Here is a 24,333-nt window from a genome sequence, read left to right as displayed (position 1 = left end):
GCTAGGGTAACCCTCATAGATTCCGGGGAGTTTCCATGGCACTGAGTTTTTTGCTTATCCCTGAGATGCCCCCACCCACCCCTATTCCACTTGTCTCTCAGTACTCTGTCCATTCATCCTCCACCTACCTAGTCCCTCCTATTCCTGTCCCCACCCACCCCATCCCTGTCCATCTGAGATGTCTATTTTCCCTTCCCAGGGAGACTCATGTGTTCCCATTGAACCCTTTCTTGTTATTTAGCTTCTCTGGGTCTGTGGATTGTCACATGGATATTCTTTACTTTACAGCTAATAGCCACTTATAAGTGAGTACATGCCATGTTTGTCTTTCTAGGTCTGGGTTACCTCACTCAGGATGGTTTTTCTAGTTCCTTTCATTTGCCTGCAAATTTCATGAATATATAAATATATTACTCCATTGTGTAAATGTACCACATTTTCTTTATCCATTCTTCCCTTCAGGGACATCTAGGTTGTTTCCAGTTTCTGTCTATTATGTATAGAGCCCTGAATGCCTGGGAATCTTAAATGATAAATTTAAAATGCCACTATATTAAAGTTTCTAGAGGAAAGCAGACAGATACTGTCTTAGGTAGGGTTTCTGTTGCTGTGTTACAATACTATAACCATAGACAACTTAAGGAGAAAGGGCTTATTTCAACTTACAGCTGTCAGTTCATACTTCATTGCTGAGGGCAGGAGCTGATGCAGAAGCCATGGAGGAGCTTGCTTACTGGCTTGCTCCTTATGGATTGTTCACCCCGCTTTATCAGAGCACCCAGGACCACCCACTGACCCAGGAGTAGTCACTGCCCACATAGTCGTCAGTCAAAAAATGCACCACAGGCTTGCTCACAAATCAGCCTGGTGGTGGTGGTGGTGGGTGATTTCTCAGGTGAGGTTGCCTCTCTTCAGATGACTCTAGCTTGTGTCAGTTTGGCATAACCAGCCATTAGAGCCACCATTTCATGATACTCTATTTGAACAGGACTGTTTGGAAGAGACAGGATAATCTGAATGCATTCATTTTAGGAATAGCTACTTATTAAGAGACACAGTTAAGAAAGTAAAAAAAGCAAATCACAGTGTAGGAGAAAGTATTTGCTACACACAGATTTGGCTGCTATCCAGAATACATCAATTATTCCTGCAACTCAGTATATAAAAGGAATGCAATAAATCATTTAAAAACAAAACAAAACAAAAAGCCAGGCGTAGTGGTGCATGCCTTTAATTCCAGCACTCAGGAGGCAGAGGCAGGTGGATCTGTGAGTTTGAGGCCAGCCTGGTCTACGAAAGCAAGTCCAAGACAGTCAGGGCTACCCAGAGAAACCCTGTCTCAAAAAACCTTAAAAAAACAAAACAAAACAAACAAACAAAAACAAAAAAACAACAACAACAAAAAAACAACCCCAAAACCCAAAACAACATAACGAAACAACCTAGTAGCAAAATGGGCAACATGCATACATGAAACCTGATATCCAGCTGTTCAAAAAGTGGATACATGATTACTTTCCAAGGTGAAGCAGATGGCCACAGTGAAGTGTTCTCTGCCTCCTGAATGACTGAAGGAAGAAGGCAGACAGACATTCAGCCCTGGAGCCTCAGCAGTGCTGGGGAAAATGTTAAAGTAGCACAGCTTTGGAGAGCTAGCAGTTGGCAATATTTCCCAGAGCTTTACCACTCCTTGCCACGGCAGCAGAAACATGAAATGTGTAATATGATCACCAAGAGAGTGAACAGGGATGTGCATGGCAGCGCTTTTTGGTAACAACTTGTGATCATAGGTTTTCATTACCAACTAGGCTGGATTTGGAATCACTGAAAGACATACCTCATGGCATTACTTGTCCTTTGAGGAAGGAGACCCACCCTGGATGTGGCCAGTACCAACCCATGCTGGGGTCCAGACTGGATTACAAAGGGAAAAATGAGAAAGCCAGCAACTCAGCTCTCTGTGCTACCTGCTCTGCCCAAGTGTGAACGTGCAGTATCCTGCCACCATACCTTCCTTGCACCCTTAAACTGTGAGCCACAAGTGTCTTTCCTTAGGTATTAGTCAGAACCATAAGAGAAGTAGCTTGTACTTAGCCTAGGCTGGAAGTAATAGGAATGTCTTTCACCATTTGGGAGTGCTTTCTGGAACAGTATGGTGTATTTGTAAAATAAGATATTTAACGTGTACAAGTGTAGAAGCTGGTACAGAAAGGAGCATGACATGTGGTCATTTATTTACAAGACGTAGCAGTCAATCTGTGGTGCTTATGTTGTTGTTGGGTGCAGCTGAAAGTCACTTTACAAAGGCACAAGATAGGCTTCCAGGATGGTGCTGGGTTTCTCTTGGGGTGGCCCCTCAAATGTATATCATTGCCTGTCTGGCTGATAGGGTATGATATGTATATATATTTATATTTTAGAGTCTTATGTGGGAATGAAGGGGCTTTTAAAAATGATAATGTCAAATATTCAACATATTGTGATCGTAAAGCGGCACAGGAAAGACACATGATAAATAAACTCCTGTTTACTTTCAAAACCAGTTCTTTGAAAAGAGTAAGAAAACTTTGTTCGGTGTCCTCACTTACCAGGCAGCACATTTGGACGTGTTCTCAGGATAGAGCACTCTTTAAGAGGGTTCTTAGCTGGTAGAGCCTTATTCTCAGGACATACCTCTTTTTGGCTTTTTATTTCGCCATGGATATTTTAAAGATAAGAACTACCCACATGGTATTAAAATATGTTGATCCATTCCTTGTTGGAGATCTAACAGAAAAAGACATCTAGGCAAACCTGATCTGCTGTGGAAGATCTAAGAGAGATTGCCTGTGCCTTCTGTTAACTGGTCGTTTCTCTCAACTCCAACCTAGCCTTGATAACTTACATACCTGAACGTTCTCCATACTTGCTGTGTTGCTTTGTTCCTTTCCTTCGTTCATAGCTCTTTGTTCTCTGTCTCAGGAGTGCCTTTATCTTTATTCTTTACCTAAATGAATCATACACCCCTGGTGCTAGCAACCTTGCTTGCTGTACCCCTACACATTGTATACCTTTACTGTTGCATGTCACGCACTGCTGCGTTTATTATTTGCCTACATGCTTGCCTTTTGTGGTAGGTGGTCAATGAATATTGGAAAACATCTGTATTCTAAAGGATAAAAGCTAATTATATTACATGGTATTGGTAGATGCATGTTTCCAGAATGTGTACTAGGCCACATTACTTCTTGGTAAAGGCAAGTGTATGTGCTTTTAATTAATAGTGTGTTGCAGTAGGAAAGAGTGATGCCAGCTGGATCCCGTGAATATCAGACATGTGACCTTGGCCTCTTTAATATGGTCTCTAATCACCTGATTTAATTTTAGTGGAATCCCTGCAGAAATGCTCTGATTCAGTATGTAGAATGTGAAATTATAAGTGTAATATAGATCCTGACTGCATTAGGGCTTCTGGTTTAAAGTTGATGGATGAGGGGCTAGAGTATAGCTCAGTCACTGATGAGCTGCTCATATTTAGCATGTTTTAGACCCTGAGTTCCATTTTAAGTACCCAAACCTCATTTACAACTGTTCTCCATCAGAGCAGAACAAGCAAATGACACTACATAGGCATTATGACATTATGACTAGGTCAGTGTGGGCATTAAGACTGATTAATTTTTTTATATCTCAATATAAGAAAATTAAATACGTTATCTGAAGTTTTGTCATTTCACTTCAGCATGTAATTTCTCAAGCTAATCTTAATTTTAAAAGATCTGAGTAGAATCATTACCATTTGTTCAGAAGTTTAGAATAATAGGATTAGAATAATAAATTTCTAAGTATTGCATGCCCACTTATAGTTAACTGGTTATTAATGCATCAAAGTATGACAGTGACTTTGATGCCCAACAACTTATATTTTATTGATGATATAAGAGAACGTAGACACAAAATGATATTTTTTAGACATTTCTTTACAGCTGTGTGTGTGAATGGGAGTAGGAAAACTGCATAGGCACTGGAGTTCAGCAGACCTGAGGTAGGCATTAGACACATTGACATTTTGAATTTTGTTTTTCATTTTGCAGAGTGGAGATAAGAATATATACAGCTCACCATTTTTCCTTATTTTAAACACCTTCATAATAAAGGGTTCAACCCTAGCTGATATGATGGGCAGTCTCAGGCTACTTGGGTCTGCCCATGTGTAGAATAAGGTGACCATCTGTTTGTGAGCATTAGGAGTTGTGCTCATTATAGATAGCCTATGGAGTAACCTCAGCAGCAGCATCCATGAGAGTAGTTTGCTAGGGGTGAAAACATCTACTGCCACCTCAGAGACAAGCTAATCATCTCTGTCCCCAACTGTGGGGACGACAGTCTTGGTGGTTTGTTAGTGCATATTGGGCCCCTTCAGCATATTCCACTGTGCTTTTGAAGCACATTCTTTGGCCATGCAGAATTAATGTTACTCTCATGTTGCTTTTTTATCCTTGGAAGATGGGTGCCTTGGAGCTGAGTTTCTGCTCCGCACCCAAACCATAAATTCCCTGGGCATGCCATATTTTCATTGACTTTCTTTCTAATATCAGGTTCTGAGCTTCTTGGTGCCTTTCCAGCTCAGTTACAGCTTAAGCTTTGTCTGTCAGAGCCATATAGGACATAGTTAGCTACTGAATCCATCAAGCAGGTTCCGAGAAGGAATTTTAACTAGATGGCCAGTGGGCAGCTGGACTGAGAAGCAAAGCCCTGGTGCATATTACCTGTTGTCTAGGGAGGAGATTGGGCTCCACTTTAGAATTAGAGCTTGGATTAAGGAAAGAGTAGGATCAGCTCCAGATGAGCACTAGGCACAGACAAGCTTACTCTGTTATACACCAGTAGGTGTTTTCAGAAGCAGAGCCCTCTGAAGGGACCGTCCAGGGGGTTATACATGTCTGTGATTATGAGGTGGGTTTCTAGAAGCTCATGTTCTTCTGTGGCAGTTTCAAACTTCATTTTGCTAATCATGGTGTCACCATACTCACTTGCTTGGTCCCTTAGGCACAGGGACCTACTGCTTCTTACTCCTTTAGTCAGCAGCTCCGAGAGCATCCCTGTGTGGAGCTACTTTGTAGGTGACAGGTGTGAGAACCTGCTCTAGTTTCCATAGTAGGTCAGCCCGAGGTGTGAGCACTTGGATGCAGAATTTGCAGCATGTGGCCTTTCTGCCTCTTGCTTCTGTGATGGAGGAAGTTCTGTCCAAGGGCAGATACTGTTCTGCCTGTGTAGGCATGACTTTTTTCTCCTCCGCTTAGGGTAGACGTGAACAGAGGCAGCAGACTGACGTCCCCTACATGATATGCCCCAACTGTGTGTTTTGCATTTTGTTGTTGTTGTTCTGTTTTTTCCTCTCCTGATGGGAGGAGGTGAATGGGGAGTGTTCCCTGGGCCAGCCCGTATGTGGGCTGATTTTTAAATTCTGGTTGATTTTAAGGCTCAACACATACTGCTGCTTGTGTTTGAGTTGGGGGTCAGAGAGAAGAAGCAGCAACCACTTTGGGGTGTGGTTTAGGGGCCGGTAGAAAAAGGAAGGAGGATATTTCTATGTTTTCTTAGTCATAGGACACAGAATCGCAAGTAGCTAAATTTAGCTCTGGTTCCTGTTGAAAGCATCATTTTTGCGGGCGGGCAGTGGGGGCAGAACGGAAAACCTTTTTGTGTATCCTGCTCCATGAAGCCAATAGGGAAGCAGGAGGAGGTGAGGTTGCCATGGCGATGGTAGCTGTGTGCAAGGGGAGAGCAGCAGGGTTTAGAATTCCAGGAAGGAAGAGAGAGTGATGTCATCAGATTCCATGGACCAGCCCAGGAACCCCTGTGAGGTTGGTGGGGCGCTGGGTGTGTGTGGGGTGGGGGTGGAGTGGGAGTGTGTAGAGGGGAATGGTGGCCTCAGTTCGGTGTGGGGAGTCCAGTTCAAGCAGAGAGATTGTTGCTCGGAATTATGCTGATCTGCATTAATGTCTGATTTGAGGGAAAATTCCGCAAATCATTTCCAAATTAGCAGGATATTTTCTTTGTTGAGAAAGGGCATATTTCTTCCACAAAGGAGCTCATCAGATATAAAAAAGCAATATCTTTTAAAAGCTAAATCTCTATAGTATTTGTATATGCCTTTATGTCTTGCATGCAAAGGCACTTAGATGCATATTTTAGATATGTAGTTAGTTACCTCTGCACAATTCCTTTTATGGGGCTGCATGCAATTAAATGATTCATTAGTGCTTGAATATGGTTCTTATTTTCCTATGGATAGATGTGAATAAATTCTGAATTAAAAATTATGAAATCAAAGCATTACTTTTTAGCAGAGAGGAAAACTATGCTTCAAGACAGTTTTGAGCACATGCATGTTTATATTGATAGTCAAAGACAAATGTATTTGTTCAGATGTGATTCAAAGGATGATTTTTAAAAGGAAAAAATGTAACAGGATCTGTGCATCCGAATGAGTACTGTCCTTCAAACAGTCACCTGAGCTCTGGCCATAGAAGCATTACGCAAGACATAAAGAACTCTGGTTTGAGTCAGCTTCAGAAACCAGTGAGGAGGAAAACATTTTCCATATCTAACTACGGACTTTCTATGAGAAAACGCAGTCAAAATTGGTTCTTCCTGATCTCGCTGTGTTAAAACTGTATCCATGCTTAAACAAGCCCCTATCCCAGTTAAAGCTATTTCATGTCCTGAAGGCATGTTTGTTTTCTCAACAAGAACCGCTGTGTGCTGTAGTTTTGCAGCGATGTCTTGAATGATGGTTGCATGTGAGAATAAGAGCATTCGCTTTCTCTGGATGACATCTCTGAGGTGACCCACTTGGGTTTATTTATTCAAATGTGCCACTGGGCAGTGCAGGGTTTGGTGGTGTGTATGCTAGCCTAGAGATGCTGGGAGCAGACTGGTTCTGCTCTTCTCTAGCTGACCTTGGACAAGTCGACGGTTCTTGCTGCACTGTTCTCCTCGTGTATAAGTGAGTTGTGATGTAAGGACCAGCCTCAAAGTGCAGCTTGAGGATTCGGCAGGCCAAGATGGGAAGTATTTATACATTGTATGTGTTCTCAGTGCCTACTGACTGGTCACTAATAATGCATATTTCTTAAGCTGGTGTGATAGGACACTCAGAATCAAAGCACAGGGGTAGCTGAGGCAGGAAAGTTATGAGTCAAGGCCAGTTTGAGCTACATTCAGAAATGTTGTATCATAAAATAAAATGGGTCCGTGAGATGGCTCAGTGGGTAAGGTAAGGGTGTCAGGCCTGATGACCTGAGTTTGATGCTGTGTGACCTACATGGTGGAAGGAGAGGACTGACTGCCACAAACTCTCCTCTGACCTCTGTATGCTTGTCCTGGCATACCCCCTCTCCCCGAGAGAAAGAAGGAAGGAAGGAAAGAAAGAAGGATGTTTGAGAAGTATTAAAACCAAACAAGGACTAGGGACACGGCTTGGTAGCTAAAGTGGTTGCTGTACAGGTGAGTGCTGGGATTCGGATCCTCCGCACCATGTCAAGGCAGTTCTGGCTGCCTGTGTGCCCAGTGTGGGAGGCTGAGACAGGATCCCCACAGCAATCTGGCTGGCATCACTGGCCACACAGTTTGTGAACTCTGGCTTCAGCAAGAGATCCTGCTTCAAAAAACTTGTAGAGATTGAGGAAGACAGCCCCCATCAGCTTCAGTCTCCCACACATACTACCCAACTTGTACCTTTTAGATACACATGCATTCACACTTATGGGAAATCTCATACACATACACATACCCCATGGGTGTACACACACACACCAAACAAAAATGTATTTCTTAAAGTGAAGAACTATGAGGAAGAAGTTATCTGGAATAGTATAGTCCAGCGGTCCCAGTTTGGTATTCGAATCCATCTGGGGCCTTTTCTACATAGCATGGGCCCCATTAGAAGGGGCCCAGAACTTAAATAGGTTTTTAAATGGTTGCCCAATTATCACATAGTACAGAGAACCACGGAGAGTAACCTATGTAGGACCAGGTGCCTAAGCGCCATCATGCATCGCCTGGAGGATGTGAGGGCTGCAGATGTCGCTCAGAGCAGCAGCTCCGATTTCCAGAGTCTGCATTTTAACAAGGAACTAAGTAACCTGTCTTTATATTAAAGTGTGAGAGGCACTGCTGGGGACAACTGGTAGTGACATGTAGTTTCCCCCATTGCCAGAAGAGAATCAGTTTGTTAAGTCAGCGTCCAGATTGCCCTGCTCTCCTTGGCCTCAGAGAGCAAGGCTTGTCTGCACTAAGCCGTGTTCAGCACGTGATGAGAAGACCATCTACAGCTGTAGCTCAACCATAAGTGGCTGCTTGCTTGGCTCAGCTAGCCTTTCCTCCTCTCACTGTCCTCATTTGGTAGTGGACGTGATTCCTAACTATGACCTAACATGTAGATTGTGCTTTGTGTCAAAGTTACGGCTTTTTCCTCTCACTTCTCCTTTAGCCTTTGTTTCTCAGAAGGGTCCCTTCTTGAGTCTCAGTATCAGCTCATCTCTTCCTTGCCACTTAACCCATCCCTCAGCTATCTCAAGTATTTAATTGTACACACAGAAAATTGTACAAACAGATTTTCCATACAAAATACCTTCCATCAAAAGTTTATTCCTCCCAAGACAGGCTGAATGAGGAGGTTCTGAATAGTTGAGTGGATACAGGGTCCAAGTGTTTGAAGAGGAGGCAGATGAGACAGCTCTGCGAATTCCTGATAGCTGACCACAAGTTTAGGAAAAGAAAGTTTGTGCTTTTTAGATCTTGATCTTGAGAGAAAAAGGATTGTATGTCAGGAAAGGTACCATGACCATTTCAGATGTAATTTGTGAATAAGAAAATTGTGTTTGTTACCCTCCCGCCCCCTAAAATCAACCTCTCAGGTGGTTTTGTTTGAGGGTCCCTTGATTGGTCCTAAGCAAGAATTAGCATGCTGGGCTGGAAAGATGGTTCAGCAGTAGTAGAGTACTCACTATTTTTGTAGAGGACCTGGGTTTGTTTCATCCTCAGCATTTACCTGGTGGCTTACAACTGCCCATTCTTCTTCCAGCTTCCATGGGCACCTGGCATGCCCATGTCGTGTATTTACATGTATTCAGGCAAAACACTCACGCACTAAGATTTAGCATGGCAGTTACCAGCTGACCGTCCAGTCATCAGCATGAGTATTGCTTTCCTCCTGAACAGGGAAGCGACACAGTGAGAGGAAGTTCAGGCATCTCTCTAGGCACCCCAGGAGAGACAGCAGGGGTTGGCATTGCACTGGGAATGACACAAGAGAAGGAACGGGAAAGGCCTATTTGTACTTAGTCCTGCAGATCTTAGGGGACAGAGAAGAAGAGGGGGATTGTGAGCTCAGAGCTTTGCTCTGTAAGGTAGGTTGACCTGCAGGTGCTTCTCTTTGTTATGCTGAATCATAACGTGTACAGTATACGTATAGTTACATACATGTTACAGATGAGAAAACAGATGACTAAGGCACCGTGCCAGTAAGCAATAGAGCCGGTTTGATGTGTAGAGTATCTGTTTGAGACAAGAGGTAGCTATAAAAGCTAAATTGAAACAGTCAGTATGGACCAATAAAGGAAAAAAAGAAAAGAAAATGTTTAGTCTATATTGACTTTTGGGTAGAATGGTTAATTTAAATCTAGACTGTGATGTTCAACATATTAACCTATTTCAGAGGGATTTTTTGAATATTACAGAATGATCATTTGGGATGTTTCTTTTGTGCTCAGAAGCTAGTTGAGGTATGTTTTCTTGTTTTGCTTTGTTTTTGTTTTTTAAGTGTCAATGTGAAGCCTTGGGCTTAGTGAAACACCACTTTTAATTCAGTATCACAGCACACACTAATTTGTTGGTAGTTACCAGTTGGCAAATTTAGTCATAATAAGTATTGTAATCATGTCTGTGGTTCCATTCAAATCCAGATGTGGATGATTATCAATTATTGCACAAAACAAATTTCATTTTCTTAGAGAGTTCTAAGTTCCAGCTGGGAGACCCCTAAGTATGTAGTTAGAAAACTTAGGCTCCAGGCCACTTTGCTATTGACCACCTATGAGGTCTTGGGCTTGTCACCTCAGCCAGCCTGACTGGGGTTTCTGTTATCAGCCAGAAGGGAGAGCATAGTTGCACCTCAGTGTCTACAGAGATTGGTTTCAGGGTCCACTCACAGATCTCCTCACGTATCTAATATAAAATGGGGTGTGTTTAAAATGCAGTGCATGCACACATAATACCTGCATGCCTTACATAGCCTCTATATGAATTTACAAATACAATGTCGGTGCTATGTAAATACTGTTCTGTGTTATTTAGGGAGTACTAATTAGGATAATGCACATCTGTGTTCAGTACAGACAGTTCTCCCTACTGCCCCGGGGGTGTTTCCATCTATGGTCACAGATACTGAAGTATGGATATGGGGGTGGCGTGCACAGCTTAACGCTACCTGTCCTCCAGGACTGTTTCCTGTAAGATGTCTCACAGCAAGTTCTCCCTCAGCTCTATGACCACAGGCAAGGTGTCTTAAACCTGATATGGTTTTCCTATGGGTATTATGGTGCAGGTAAGACACAATTGTAAGCTATAGTATGGGTGCTGGAAGTCAAAGCTACATTTTATGGAAGAACAGTCAGTGCTCTTAACTGATGAGCCATTTCTCCAGCCACAAGATTAACTTCTTAAAATGGAAAATTTGGTTGCATATAGTATATTCTCAGTGTCAAGCCTATCGGTGCTTCATATTATTTGGACATTTTTCATGACCCCAGTAGAGAGCTGACCCTCTGTCTCCCTTTAGCAACCACCAGTTCTTTCTCTGTTTCTAGGATTTTGATTGTTCTCCATACTTCATGTTCTTTTGTGTCTGGTTTCTTCCAGCAGTGCAGTGTACTGATAAGTTGCTATATGACACACATAGGTGGACTTTGGAAACATCTTTTTTCTTTTTCTTTTTGGTTTTTCAAGACAGATTCTCTGTGTAGCCCTGGCTCTCCTGGAACCCCCTCTGTAGGTCAGACTGGCCTCTAACTCAGATCCGCCTGCCTTTGCCTCTACGTGCTGGAATTAAAGGTGTGCACAACCCCACCCCCCAAGCCTTGCTGGGCATCTTTCAATAGCCATAGAGCAGTCCTTTGTTTATGTAATTCATTCTTTGTGTTTGTGCACTGATGTGCTGGTCACAGTTGAAAATAGCACAGGGAGCAGTGCATCCAGGGATTGTGTGAATATCTGCTCTATGTTTGATTTATGTGCCTAAAAGTGATGGGAAATGGCTGGGTCTCATTTAACTTCCCAAGGAACTGGCAAATTGTCTTCCATAACAGCTGGTCTTTTATGTCCCCACCAGGAAAGCTTAAGGGTTTATCAATTTATTATTAATGAAGAACACACTAAGATGGGGAAGGTAAAGAGAACAGTGCACGCTTGGTCTTTTGAGTTTATTAGAGCTCTGTATCTCAGATTTTGTCTGGTGGACTTATTAAATATTTATTTACCATCACTTCAGCACTAAGAATGAAATTGAGCTCAGGAAAATATATCTAATCCACTTAAGTGGTGCACAGACTAAGAAAGGAAGACTGGAGAAGTGAAGGAAGGGAGATTTAGATAGCCTGTGAAGCTTCTTGAGGGTAAAGGACCTATTTCTCTGTACATTTCAGTGTTTAACAAAGCGATTAGCCTCCCAAAACATCTTGGGCACAGTGATTTGCTAGGACTTACAGCACTGAGCATGCAACAAGAGGATGTAGTGAATGACACCAGCTCAAAGAGAGGGTGCAAGAGGCCCCATACTGTCTAGGAAAGGCCAGGCTCTCTTCCTCAGTGATGTTGCCCAGGACAGAATTTGTCACATTGAGTTGCGACAGTGCTGTCTACCAGGGAAGCTCAGAAAAACTTGAGTGCTGAGATGAATATGGTGGGCCTGTTCGTACAGGGATACCCTAACCCTAAATTTCATACTCTCAGTAGGAAAGTGAGCGTCAACTGATAGGAGCCACTGTGACTGGTCAGGGGACTGGGGGGGGGGGCGGGGGAGGGGGCAAGAACCCTGCCCAGATCTATGTTTCTAGACTCCAAGCATTCAGAGGGTAATAGTGGGGCTTGCTATGTCCCTCCGTGCATAGATATGTTTCTAGGCTTTATGAAGAAACATAAATAACATCGTAGAGAACCAGCAAAAACTGGAGCATTAAACGGGCTTAGTGAGGTGATATGTTAAGACATTAAATGTTTACGCTATACTAGTAAGTAGCTTTTAATATTTCACTTCATCTCATTTGTAGCAGTCTGATGGAATTGGACAGAAAATTTGATGAATGTAATGCAGGGTTGGGTTATGTTACTTGAGATAAAAGCTAAACAATGGGACACATAGTAGTCAATATAATGCACTAATATGATTGCTATATGATAAAACATAGTGTAGCTTTTATATAATGCCACCTACTCTTGACGTAGGGTACCTAAAGAGCTGGGTTCCTCAGTGGCTCCTGTACTTCTCACCACTACAGACCAGATCTGGACTTCGTTGGAGAGGGCACAGCTATAACTCTAGATGGCAGAGAATGAAGTCTCATACTAAAATTGCCAGAAGTTCACCCTCTGGGATGCTGGAGAATTAAAGGGAAATTGACTCAGCAGAGAGCTTTGCTGTGTATCAGCCTGCAGAGGGCTCCTGGGGAAGCTTCCAGCTGCTGCAGCTGGATAGAAGCTGGATAGAAGGGAAACTGTTTTTCCTATAGGAGAGGCTGGGACTTTCCCTCCTAAGGTATCTCTGCTGTGCCCTCTACTGACAAAGTTTCACATCACGCCTGCTAGCAAAGCAGAAATAAAGGCCTCAGATAGAAATCTGTGCAGATGCATAGAATGGGCATTTAATTTCATAACTTGAGAACTGAAGATGATAGTAATGGATGGAGACGCAGTAACTTTTAAAAATGCAAAGAAGTTGGATCCTATACGGTGTATAAAGCTCTACTTAGGATGGTGAGCCTTAGAATGATTAAAGAAAATTTAGGGTGAACCTTTATGACCCTGGGTTTAGCCATGGATTCTTGGGCACGGCACTAAAGGCACAGAATACAGAAGAAAGAAACCAATATGTTTGACTTTATGAAAATTAAAATCATTAGCTGGGTGTAGCATCCCATGCTTGCCATGTCAGGACTTGGGAAGCTGAAGCAGAATTGTTGTGAGTTTTAGGTCAGCCAGGGCTACATAGCAAGATACTATCCCCAAACAACCCAAAATCTAGAAAAGATTTACATACTTTTATGCATCAAAGGGCATTGATAACAAAATGAAAGGAACTCACTGATAGTAAAAATATTTGCAAATTTTTTATTTGTTAAGTGATTGATATTTAAAACACAACACCGACCAACTGGACCTAGTAGCAAAATAATATTCCACAGTTCAACTGAACAAAATATTTTAATAGACTGTCAAGATAGTTCTATCAATGTATACATAAATGATCAATAAGGACAGAAAAGAGGCCCAATTGATTAATCATAAGAAAAAGAAAATTAAAGCTATCATTAGGTGCTACTTTACATCCACAGAATAGCTGTCATTAAAGAAAAAAAAAAATAGAGCAAAATACGCAAGTGTATGAGGATGGGGAAAAAATTGAAATTGAAATCCTTGTGCTGGTGGCCGGAGAGATGGCTCAGTGGTTAAGAGCATTGTATGCTTTCCCAGAGGTCCTGAGTTCAAATCCCAGCACTTACTGGGAACTGATACTCTCTTTTGGATGCAGGTGTATATGCAGATAGAGCACTCATATACAAAATAAATAGATCATTAAATAAAGAAAAGAAATGCTTGTGTTGATAAGAATGAAACATAGATGCTACAACTGCTTTGGAAAGTAGGTAGCATTGTGGAAACTCAAAATTGAGTATCACCAGTGACATAGTTCTCCTTCTGGATAGAAACCCAGATGAGCTGGAGGCAGGTGGTGAGCAGATGCTTGTCAGCTTTACCACAGTGGCCAATGGCAGAAGCAACCTAAGTGTCCAAGATGGTCAAATATGCTGTCCATATACAGTGCAGTGCTACTGAGCCTTAAAGGAAAGACTTTGGCACCTGCTACAATGTGAATAAACTTCAAAGCTTCTGTAAAGTGAAGTAAGTCAGCCACAGGGAGACAGATACTAAGGGTCTGCTCATAAAGTGCCTGAGTAGTCAGATCTGTGATGACTCAGTGTAGAGTGGTATTTGCCAAGGCATATAGAATAGAGAATTAGTATTTAATGTACACAGAGATTCAATTGGGGAACCTAGAACGTCCTAGGGATAGGCAATTGTAAAAATGATAAATTTTATATATAATAGACAACAACTTTTTAAGAAGAGATTTATTAATTTATTATATATACAATGTTCTGTGCCTGCACACCAGAAGAGGGCACCAGATTTTTTTATAGATGGTTGTGAGCCACCATGTGGTTGCTGGGAATTGAACTCAGGACCTCTGGAAGAGCAGACAGTGCTCTTAACTGCCGAGCCATCTCTCCAGCCCCTACACCTTTTTCAGAATGGGAAAAAAAACTGCTTAAGAATATTTATATAGATTAAATGCGCGTACACACACACACACACACACACACACACACACACACACAGTTAAATAATAAAAGCAAGGACAAAGTAAATTAAAAAACTGGGGGATGGATGGCAGCAGCATGTCCTGCCTAGTGTACAAAGCACATTTATTATAAAAGGTAAAGTTGCTTACTTACTTAAAAGTAACCCCATTTCTTCTTCAGATGCCTCGCTAATGATTTTGTTCATTTATTTGTTAATTTTTGTTTGTTTTATTGTTTCGGTGAAGGCAGAAACTGACCACGGCCAAAAAAAAAAAAAAAAAAAGTCACAGTTTAATTGGATGTCTTATCCTAATAAAAAGTTAGGAATGGGGACTAGAGAGATAGCTCAGAGGTTAAGACCACTGTCTGCTCTTCCAGAGGTCCTGGGTTTAATTCCCAGCAACTACATGGTAGCTCACTACCACCTAGAATATGATCTGATGCCCTCTTCTGGCCTGCAGGTGTACATTCAGGCAGAGCACGGTATACATAATAATAAATAATTTTTTTTTTTTTAAAGCTAAGGATGCTAGGCTGCTGCACTTCTTCTCCCGTAAAAAGGGTCCTGTGGTTCTTAATAGCTTCACTAATTTGCCTTCAAATCATAAGGACTACACCCTTCAGTAGCAAGGACACTGGTGCCTTGATTGTCAAACAGACATTGTTCCATAGTTGACGGTTCTCATGCTTAAATGGATCTCTCATACCTAGGAGTGCCAGTGTTATTTGTTTTGCTGTGTCACTTTTCAGTGTCCACTTGCACACTCAGCATCCATTGTGGTTGCTCTACTTGACAATTACTTATGGCCCTTGTGTTGCCCTTTCACATGTTCACACAGGTTTAATTGTGGCCTCTGTAGCTAATAAGCATTTCTGTGGTTGTGATTACACTTATATGTGTAATTTAATTAATTAGTTAACTTATGAGTTTTTGAAACATAATCTTACATAGTCTGGCCTGGCCTGGAATTCCTTTCACCAAGGATGGACTTGAATTCATGGTCCTCCTGCCCCCTTTCCCCAGGATTATAGGCTTATGCTACCATGCTCTGCTTTTATGTACTTTATTTCTATTTAGCCTGTTAACTTTTCTTATAATTGCATCCCCGCTTTTAACTTTCAGCGGTTGGTTTCACACTGATTAAATACTCAACACCGGGCCAGCAAGATAACTTTCTTAACTGTGTAAAGAGCATGCTATACAAGCTGAATTATGTAAGCTTAAATCATCCTTTAAAAAGGAGATTTTTTTCCTTTATTTTTAAACTTGCACATAGGATGTTGAAATCACATAAGTGACAACATTTCCGCATTGTGAGGTGACTGGGAGCACATGAACTGGAGAGAACAATGGGGCTCTAAGATCATGCAGCACTATGTATTTTTGTCCCATTGCTTGTCAGTGGCCCCTGCACACTCAGGTTTCTACGTGAGGTGTGATAATTCCTGCTCGCGCAATCTTGACAATTGTAATCTCATGGATGGGAAGTGGTGTTTGAGCTCTAAAAGGATGCCCACAGGCTGGGTGGTTTTAAGCACAAAGTATAACAGAGGAATTTCAGTATTCATCAGCAAAGAAAGTAGGGTGGGAATGCCTATTGGCACTTAGCAGAGTGCTGTGCTAGAGCAGCATTGAGGATGAGTGGAATGTAGTGTGTGCATTAGTGGAAATGAGTTTCGCACAGCAAGTTGCTAGAAAACGCATACTGCAAGATTAGTATTTATAAAATCCAAAGCCAGGAGAAGTTAATGCATTGTTAGAGACGGGTGTCTACAAGGTGAAAAGGAAAGGCAGGCCTTTTCATTTAGTTTAGACCACTCTGAGGCATGACTCTCCCACACCCGTAAGAGTTCCCAGTAGCCTGACCTTATTTTGGTATGACAGGTGGTGGTGGTGTTCCATCTTTGCTTCTAGTGTTTTCTAACAATGCCTGCTTCTAGGATCATGATCTTTTCTTTTTCTTTTTAAACAGTTTTCTGTACTGTTGGTCTCTAGAATGTCAGGACGTAAGATGTGTGTGTAGACTGTCGTTTGGGGGTGTGGGTTCTTGTTAGCAAGCACTTGGGCTTTTTGACTACTTTCTTAATCATCTCTGTACCCCTCTGAGACTATGCCGTGGTAATATGGAATGGTCATTGAGATGAGAACCTGCAACACGGGAAGAACAGGGGCCCTGAGCACTAGGTGCCGTGGGCCCCAAAGATAGGAAACACACCGTTACATACTCTTGTGTCAATTCTTTGTTCTCTTCCTCCTTCCTCCTATCCTTGAGTCATACTGCTTGGACTACCTAAGATCTGTGCGCTTTCTTTGTCATTAGCACTGTTAGAAAATGACATTGAGGTAAAACTGCAGAGTCCAGATCAAGTGAGGTACATGTGGATTTCAGGAGCTGTGATCCCTGTCTTCTCCTGTCTAGTCTTCCTGCCTTGTCCTGCCCCGCCCTGCCCCACCCTGCCCTACCCCACTCTGCTCCCCCATTTTTATAAGTAATCTAAGTTATATTTCTTTCCTGTAATTGCTAATGTGAAAGAGCCAACATTGCCTTTGACTATTATTGTTTTTAATTTATTTTAATATCTTTTTAATAAAAAATGTATGTGTATACACATATGTACATAAAATACAAATACATGCCACAGTACATGTGTGGAGGTCAGAGGACAACTTTCAGGAGTCAGTTCCTGCCTCCTCCCCTGTGGATCTGAGAGATTGAACTCAAGTCCTCAAACTTGGTGGCAGGCACCATTTTGCTGGCCCCTATTATTTCTTAAGGGAAGAGACTGACTATTAATTTCATCTTTCTGGAGGATTGGTGGTGGTTAGTATAATCATGGAGCTGTGTATCTGTCACCAGTACCTAATTCCAGGCAGTCTCACTACCCCAAATAAAACCTGCTAATGGTCACTGCTCATTTTTACCCCATTGTCTCGGAAACCACTCATCTGGTTTCTGTCACCATGGATTTGTCAGGTTTGGACATTTCCAATGAACAATGAAATTTGTGGCCATTTTCTCTCTGGTCTTTTTTCACTCACTGTGATGTTTCTAGGATTAATCCACACTTAGTATTCTGTTCCTTTAATTGTTCTGTTGTTCACCGTTTACTCTCTGAAATTAGGCTGCGCTAAACACTATGTCTGATTGGATATGTGGAATTTCTGGGTCATGTGGTAACAATGTGTTTAATTTTTTAAAAAATTTTATCTTTCTAACTCTCTGTGTGTGTGTGTGTGTGTGTGTGTGTTGAGTATGTACATGTGAGTGCTGGAGCCCACAGGTGCTACAGGCAGCGAATCCTCAAAGCCAGTTATGAACAGTTCTGAACCTTCTGACTTGGGTGCTGGGACTGAAAGGGAGGGCTCTGTATGAACCATCTGCACTCTTAGCCACTGAGCCATCTTGCCATGTGAAGCTTTGTACTTAACCTTTTGGGGGACTCTCAGCTGTTTATTAGGTGACTGTACTACTTTTTGTTTTTACCAGCGCTGTACAGAATCTTGATTTTTACCCCCATTCTCAACACGTTGTCAGACTTATGATTATACCTACCCCATTGTGTGTTGTCTTTGTGGTAGGGTTGTGTCAGTGGCTAATGGCACATGGCCTCTTTCTATGCACTTTTTCTTATCTGACATCTTCATATCTTTTGGAGAACTGACTGGCCAAACTCTCATTTCATTTTCAAGTTTTTATAAGTGTGCTTTATATACTTGCATACTTTCCCCTTATCGAATATGATTCATAAGTGTTCTCCATTGTGTAGATTACCTTTGTTCCTGGTGGACTTTAAAGTACAATAGTTGTAATTTTTAGTGACATTTAATTGATCTCACTTTCTTGTTTCCCATGGTTTTGGTATCATAGTGGAGAAACTGCTGCTTTTCCAAGGTACTGAAAGTTCTCTTCATAAACCCTTACAGTCTGTCTGGAGTTAATTTAGTACATGGCACGGGCCTTTAACTCCTTTTCTATGTGGATGCCCGTTCATCCAGTTGTCTCATCAGCATTTCTTGAAACAAAACAAAACAATCCTTCCTGCCCTTGACTTTCTTGGCATCCTTAAAAGACATTAATTGCTTATAATTGTGAGTTTTTTCCCCATAATTCTCAGTTATACTTTTGACCTACATGTCTAGTCCTTGCCCCTCCCCTCTTAGAATCACCAGGCTTTTATTTAAATCAATATAAAAAGGATGGGGTAGTAGCTCAGGGTTAGACTGCTTGCTTTGTGCATGTAAGGCCCTGAGTTAACTTCCCAGCAGCATACTTACACACAAAGAAATGGACATGCAGACATGCCTGTGCTTAGTGTCACACTGTCCTGATTGTCATGGCTTTGTAGTAAGCTTGGAAATCTTATTCTTCAGCTTGTTTCAAAGTTTTGGTTTGATATACATAGATTGTTTTTTGTTTTGTGGGGTTTTTTGTTTGTTTGTTTTGTTTTGTTTTGTTTTTCGAGACAAGATTTCTTTTTGTAGCCTTGGCTGTTCTGGACTCACTTTGTAGACCAGGCTGGCCTCAAACTCACAGTGATCCGCCTGCCTCTGCCTCCCAAGTGCTGGGATTAAAGGCATGAGCCACCACTGCCCAGCGATACGCATAGATTTTTAAGGCAGTTATCTCTTAATACTGAGCAGTGTTTTTTGTTTTGTTTTGTTTTTGAGGAGACTATAAATATTTAAGTGTCCAAAAGAAATACAGGTCCAGAAAATAACTTAGATTAGAATTCCTAGCTTATGTAAGACCAATTCTACTCATTTCCTTAAATATTTCTTTAAGTGTCTACCATTGTTAGTCATTGTGCCAGATCTTGGGAGGGAATGAGGCATAGTTTACAAGACACAGTGGCGCTCTATAAGCTCAAACTGACTCTACCTCCTACGGGGTTTTTTGTTTGTTTGTTTGTTTTTTGGGTGTTTTTGCTTTTGTTTGTTTCTTGTTTTTCTTTTGAGACAGGGATTCTCTGTATAATAGCCCTGGCTGTCCTGGACTCACTTTGTAGACCAGGCTAGCCTTGAACTCACAGAGATCTGCTTGTCTCTGCCTCCCAAATGCTGGGATTAAAGGCGTGGGCTTACCACACCAGGTTACCTCCTGTATTTTTGAAGGGAGTGCAGACTTTGACTCTATGTGCATATATATCCATACTTTTGAATATAATTATATATTTGATATGTAACTGCTATAAGTAAAATTTATTCTCCTCCCATGAAGGCCCATCAGTGAAGGTCCTCTTCTCGATAGTGTGAGTGAAAGAAAATCCAAGTGCCTGGAAGAGGACTGGGCTATTCAAATAGCTGCATTGAGTTCTTAGAAATTACAAAGAAATTGTATGTGATCATTTCTCCTTTGTGTATACACTGTCTCTTTCTAAAGGTCCTTGGGAGGTGAGGACATTGTTTTACTCACCTTTCTAATGTCTTCAGTCATTTAACATTAATTTGGCATTGTTATTACTTGTATCTGTTATCTGAATGATTAAGTGGGTGCAGTCAGCCAAAGTGGGAGCTCTTGATGTGTGCGCTGAGGTGTGAATTAGTTGCTTAGCTTTTGTTGGCTAGCACCTCTGCCCTCGGGGATCTTGATTTAATTTAGTTGTTTGCTATGAAGAACATTTCTAAAAGGAAGAAATTAAAATAATAAATAACATGGAAAGTGAACTGTGCAAGTATTTAAGTGATATTAACTTGTATGGACCACAGGTGGGAGAGTCTTGAGCAGACATGGAATTTCATCTGGGTTTAAAAGAACTGTAGAAAAGAACTGGAACTTTACCAGTTAACAAGCATTTCTTAGCCGATGGTGGTGGCGCACGCCTTTAATCCCAGCACATGGGAGGCAGAGGCAGGCAGATCTCTGTGAGTTTGAGGCCAACCTGGTCTACAAAGCAAGTCCAGGACAGTCAAGGCTATACAGAGAAACCCTGTCTCAAAATCAATCAATCAATCAAACAAACAAAAAACACAAGCATTTCTCCACAGGGTGAGTGCACATGGAAGCTTGTGGAAATCTCCTTCTCCTAGGTCAGCTCTGGGTCTGCTCTAACTTCAAGGGTGAATGAAGTTAGGACTTACTCTCCCTATGCCTCAGTAGTACTCCGCTTGAAGTACATAAGGAAGGAAACACTTCACTTGCATAAAGAGAAACTAGGATTTGTCTGTGGTGTATTTCTGCTTATGGCACTGTAGACAGGTAGAGTATCGAAATGGCAAATTTTGGGAACTTGGCAGAAATTCATATTTGATTAGTTTGGATGATTTTGATTCTTAACATTTCCTTTTCTTTTAAAGTTTGATTATTATTATTTATTTTTGGTCTTAGAACGAGCCACTGACCCCGGGTTATCATGGATTCCCAGCACGGGACGGCCAGGTAGGTGTCTTCTGCTTCTGCTTCTGTAAGTGTGTTATGAAAGGATTCACTAAGAGACGAACAGTGACTAGTACTAAAATTACTTATTTTGGAAGATAATATAGTTTGTTTCACAAATGAATTTGCTTTTAGAGATGATAAATTAAGTACATTTCTTAATCCTAAAGGTATTATAGTTGTGATATTTAAATTATGGGTCTTATAGGAGAATCAATCTCTCAGCAGTATATCTTCTCTAATGCTTTTCATCTCTAGGCTGTATAATTTTTAGCCTGATTTTCTTGACACCTCCTATTTATTTATTTATTTATTTATTTATTTTGAAGGGTGTCCCATTTCGAGACAGTGCTTCTTTGTGTTGCCTTGGCTGTCCTGGAACTCACTCTGTAGACCAGGCTGGCCTCAAACTCAGAGATCCACCTACGTCTGCCTCCTGGCCTCTGAGTGTTGGGATTAAAGGTGTTAGCCACTACCGCCCAGTGGACCTCTTATTTCTTAATAATGGACTTATCTTTTTATTTTTGTCACTTGGATTGTGGCTGCACAAATTTTTGGGGTCTTTGCAATAATCTGTAGCAAGACAATTCCATTCTTCTTCCTGGGGTGTTCTTAGCCATGTGGGTGGGTTGTATACAGGAAGGCTTGCTGGAGAGAAAGCAGTTTCTGTTGCCTTTGTTGTTAGCTTGATGGTCCCAAGCTCTCCTGCAGCCTGATCAGAAGTACTTCCTACAAGACAGCCTCAGGACAGCGGGTGTGTAAAACCTCCAGCCTCAGGACATCCAGTGTGAGCCTCAGGACAGCTGGTGTGTAAAACCTCCAGCCTCGAGCCAGGTGTGGTGGCGCACGCCTTTAATCCCAGCACTCGGGAGGCAGAGGCAGGCGGATCGCTGTGAGTTCGAGGCCAGCCTGGTCTACAAAGCGAGTCCAGGACAGCCAAGGCTACACAGAGAAACCCTGTCTCGAAGAAAAAACAAAAACAAAAACAAAAAACACCTTTAGCCTCAGTACAGCTGGTGTGTAAAGCCTTCAACCTCAGGACAGCCTGTGTGAGTCTCAGATATGCCTGGTGTGAGCCTCAGTACAGTTGGTGTGTAAAGCCTTCAGTCTTAGTACAGCCTGTATGAGCCTCAGGTACGGCTGGTGTGAGCCTCAGTACAGTCAGTATGTAAAACCTTCAGAGTCTTTATGTTATTTAAAGACATAGGTGGGAGCAGAGGTAAGGTAGGACCCATAATAAGGCCATCCCTTAGGGAAATGATGTGAATGAGCTTCATCTTGTCAGCAGGATATTGACTTTTTAAAGGATGTTTGAAAGAGTGATTTCTGGTAACTTTTGGAGGCTACACATGTTACACTTGTCCGTGGAACACATGGAGTGGCAGGGCTAAGCGTAAGCGTGGATGGTTTCTGGTCTAGTAGGTAACTGAATCTCATCAGAGCTGCTGAAGCCAATCTCACTAGGATAATCAGCATGCCTTTGCATGGTTGCCTTCCACTTTAAAGACTATTTGCCCAGTGCTTGCATTTTTGCCAGGTTGACGTCAGAGTGCCCACAGGAAGGATAGGAAAGACAGTTGTTTTCAAGGGCTCCTCTCCCAGTGAACGCTTCTGCTTGAAACAGAAGATGGGAGCTTTTATTGAAAGATATGGTCACTGACCCCGAGTCCAAAGAGAGTATAGAAGTTGCGCATGCTTTTCTTCTTAGCGTAGGTCTGCTCTGGAGTGTACTGGTTGTGGTTCTTATGACCTTTGACAGTTCTGTATCTTGGCTATACATCAGAAAGAAGATGCTGGTGCCTGGAGATGAGCCCCTGCAGATTCCGACTGAGCAGGCCTCAGATTGGCTTTAGTGGCTCTAATGTTAGAATCCCTGCAGGCGGTTCCATCATGTGGAACATGAGCTGGAGTGGGGGGCGGGGCTGCTTGGTAAGAAGGGACTTTCCTTTGTATGGCCCTTCACTTTTCACCTAGGGTGCCAAAGTATAAGAGATCACATCCAATCTCCTAATCTAGTCTTGCGTGGTAACACACAGGGTTCATTATTTAAAGAAAACATTGCCTATTTGGGGATCAGAAGGTAGGTTAGTTGATGTACCTGTAGGGAAACAGAATTTAAAGGCTCTGAAGAGTACTGTCCAGTTTTGTGTTCCTGTGCGGACTGCAGATCAGTGATGAGCTGAGAAAAGAGCTTAGTAAGAATCTGGAAAAGCCCATGCATGCATCAGTCTCAGCCCCACGCTCTTTTTCTCTTCTTTTGCAGCAGGAAGCTGTCTGTGTATCCATGTGCCCATTACTTGGGCTACTGTGCTGTAGCCTGGTGCAGACTCTTTGCCATGGGGTAAAGCTGCCGATTTTACTTGAACATTCCAGTGGTGAAAGGCTTATTTCAGTTTATTTTCTTGGGCTTTGTTTAGTCCTCTTGTTGGGTCTTTGAATTTTAGGGATCTTAGAAGAGTGTGTATATGCAGATACTGAATAGCTGCTTGCTGTAGTTGGAGGGGGACAGAATCCAAGGAAGTTCTGCTAATTAATGCGCCTAACCTTGCGAACTCTCACTCGATGCTCTGAGATTTGGGAGGCATTTATCAGTGTGAAACAGTGGTCACTGAGCAGATTACGCTAGGCAGGAACTGAACTTGTGATCTTTACAGCTCCCAAGTGTGGATTTGTCTCAGCAAATCCAGGAGCTGGGGTGGGGTGAATTTTAACTGTGTCTTTATTTGCTTTCCTTACTCTGTTGGATTCTGCTCTAAACATGTCAGAGCTATTTCTCCCCAGGACTCACATCAGCGGTCATGCCTTTCTCATTGTTGTGGGATATTGTCATCAGTGATTTCCCCTTTCATCCTCTCAGGCTTCTCTTACAGTAGACGAGGCAAGTGTTCCCTTTGGAAAGGTAAGGAAACCAGTAAAATAAATGCTTTCCCAGGGGTGCAGTTCGTGGCAGCCCTTGATCAGGTCTTAAACTTTCTTTGTGCTTGTGTCCTTTCCTTCAAAATGGAGGTGACTAACACTCGCTCGCTCATGCTTTTCTTTCCATGTAGAGGTTTCCTAGGCTTTGTGGTGCTCGGCCATAGATCTAGGTAGGAGTTCATTATCAGCTTAGTACAGCAGCATTTCACTGTGTCTGCAGTACATTCATCACACTATAAATGATAAGACATCATTATGTCAAAAACCCATGAAGAAAGGCTGTGCATAGTGGTGCCTGCCTTTAATCCTAGCACTTGGGAGGCAGAGGCAGATGGTTCTCCGGGAGAGAGAACAGCCTAGTCTATAAAGCGAGTCCAGCACAGCCAGGGATCTGTTCAACAGAGAAACCCTGTGTCCACAAC

At 42.2% G+C, this 24,333-nt stretch overlaps 1 protein-coding gene across 32 annotated transcripts in view; it reads left to right on the top strand.

Annotated features, from left to right (window-relative positions):
• Rbfox2 (RNA binding fox-1 homolog 2) overlaps positions 1-24,333 on the top strand; it is a 271,178-nt gene that overhangs the window by 56,458 nt on the left and 190,387 nt on the right. For 30 of the 32 annotated variants that reach the window (XR_007832191.1, XM_051159880.1, XM_051159887.1 and 27 more), the window contains exon 2: positions 20,948-20,998. Coding sequence is in view for 31 of the 32 variants with exons in the window: in XM_051159880.1 (XP_051015837.1) it covers positions 20,948-20,998 (51 nt within the window). In the remaining variant the exon portion in view is untranslated. Of the gene's footprint in view, positions 1-5,635; positions 5,847-20,947; positions 20,999-24,333 lie in introns of those variants that run through there. The other 2 variants (XM_051159884.1, XM_051159883.1) reach the window with 2 other exon arrangements.

Source organism: Acomys russatus, chromosome 17 (assembly GCF_903995435.1).
Source record: "Acomys russatus chromosome 17, mAcoRus1.1, whole genome shotgun sequence".
Classification (NCBI taxonomy): Eukaryota; Metazoa; Chordata; class Mammalia; order Rodentia; family Muridae; genus Acomys; species Acomys russatus.
Note: the sequence above shows the minus strand (reverse complement) of the source record. Positions and strands in the feature narration are given on the sequence as shown.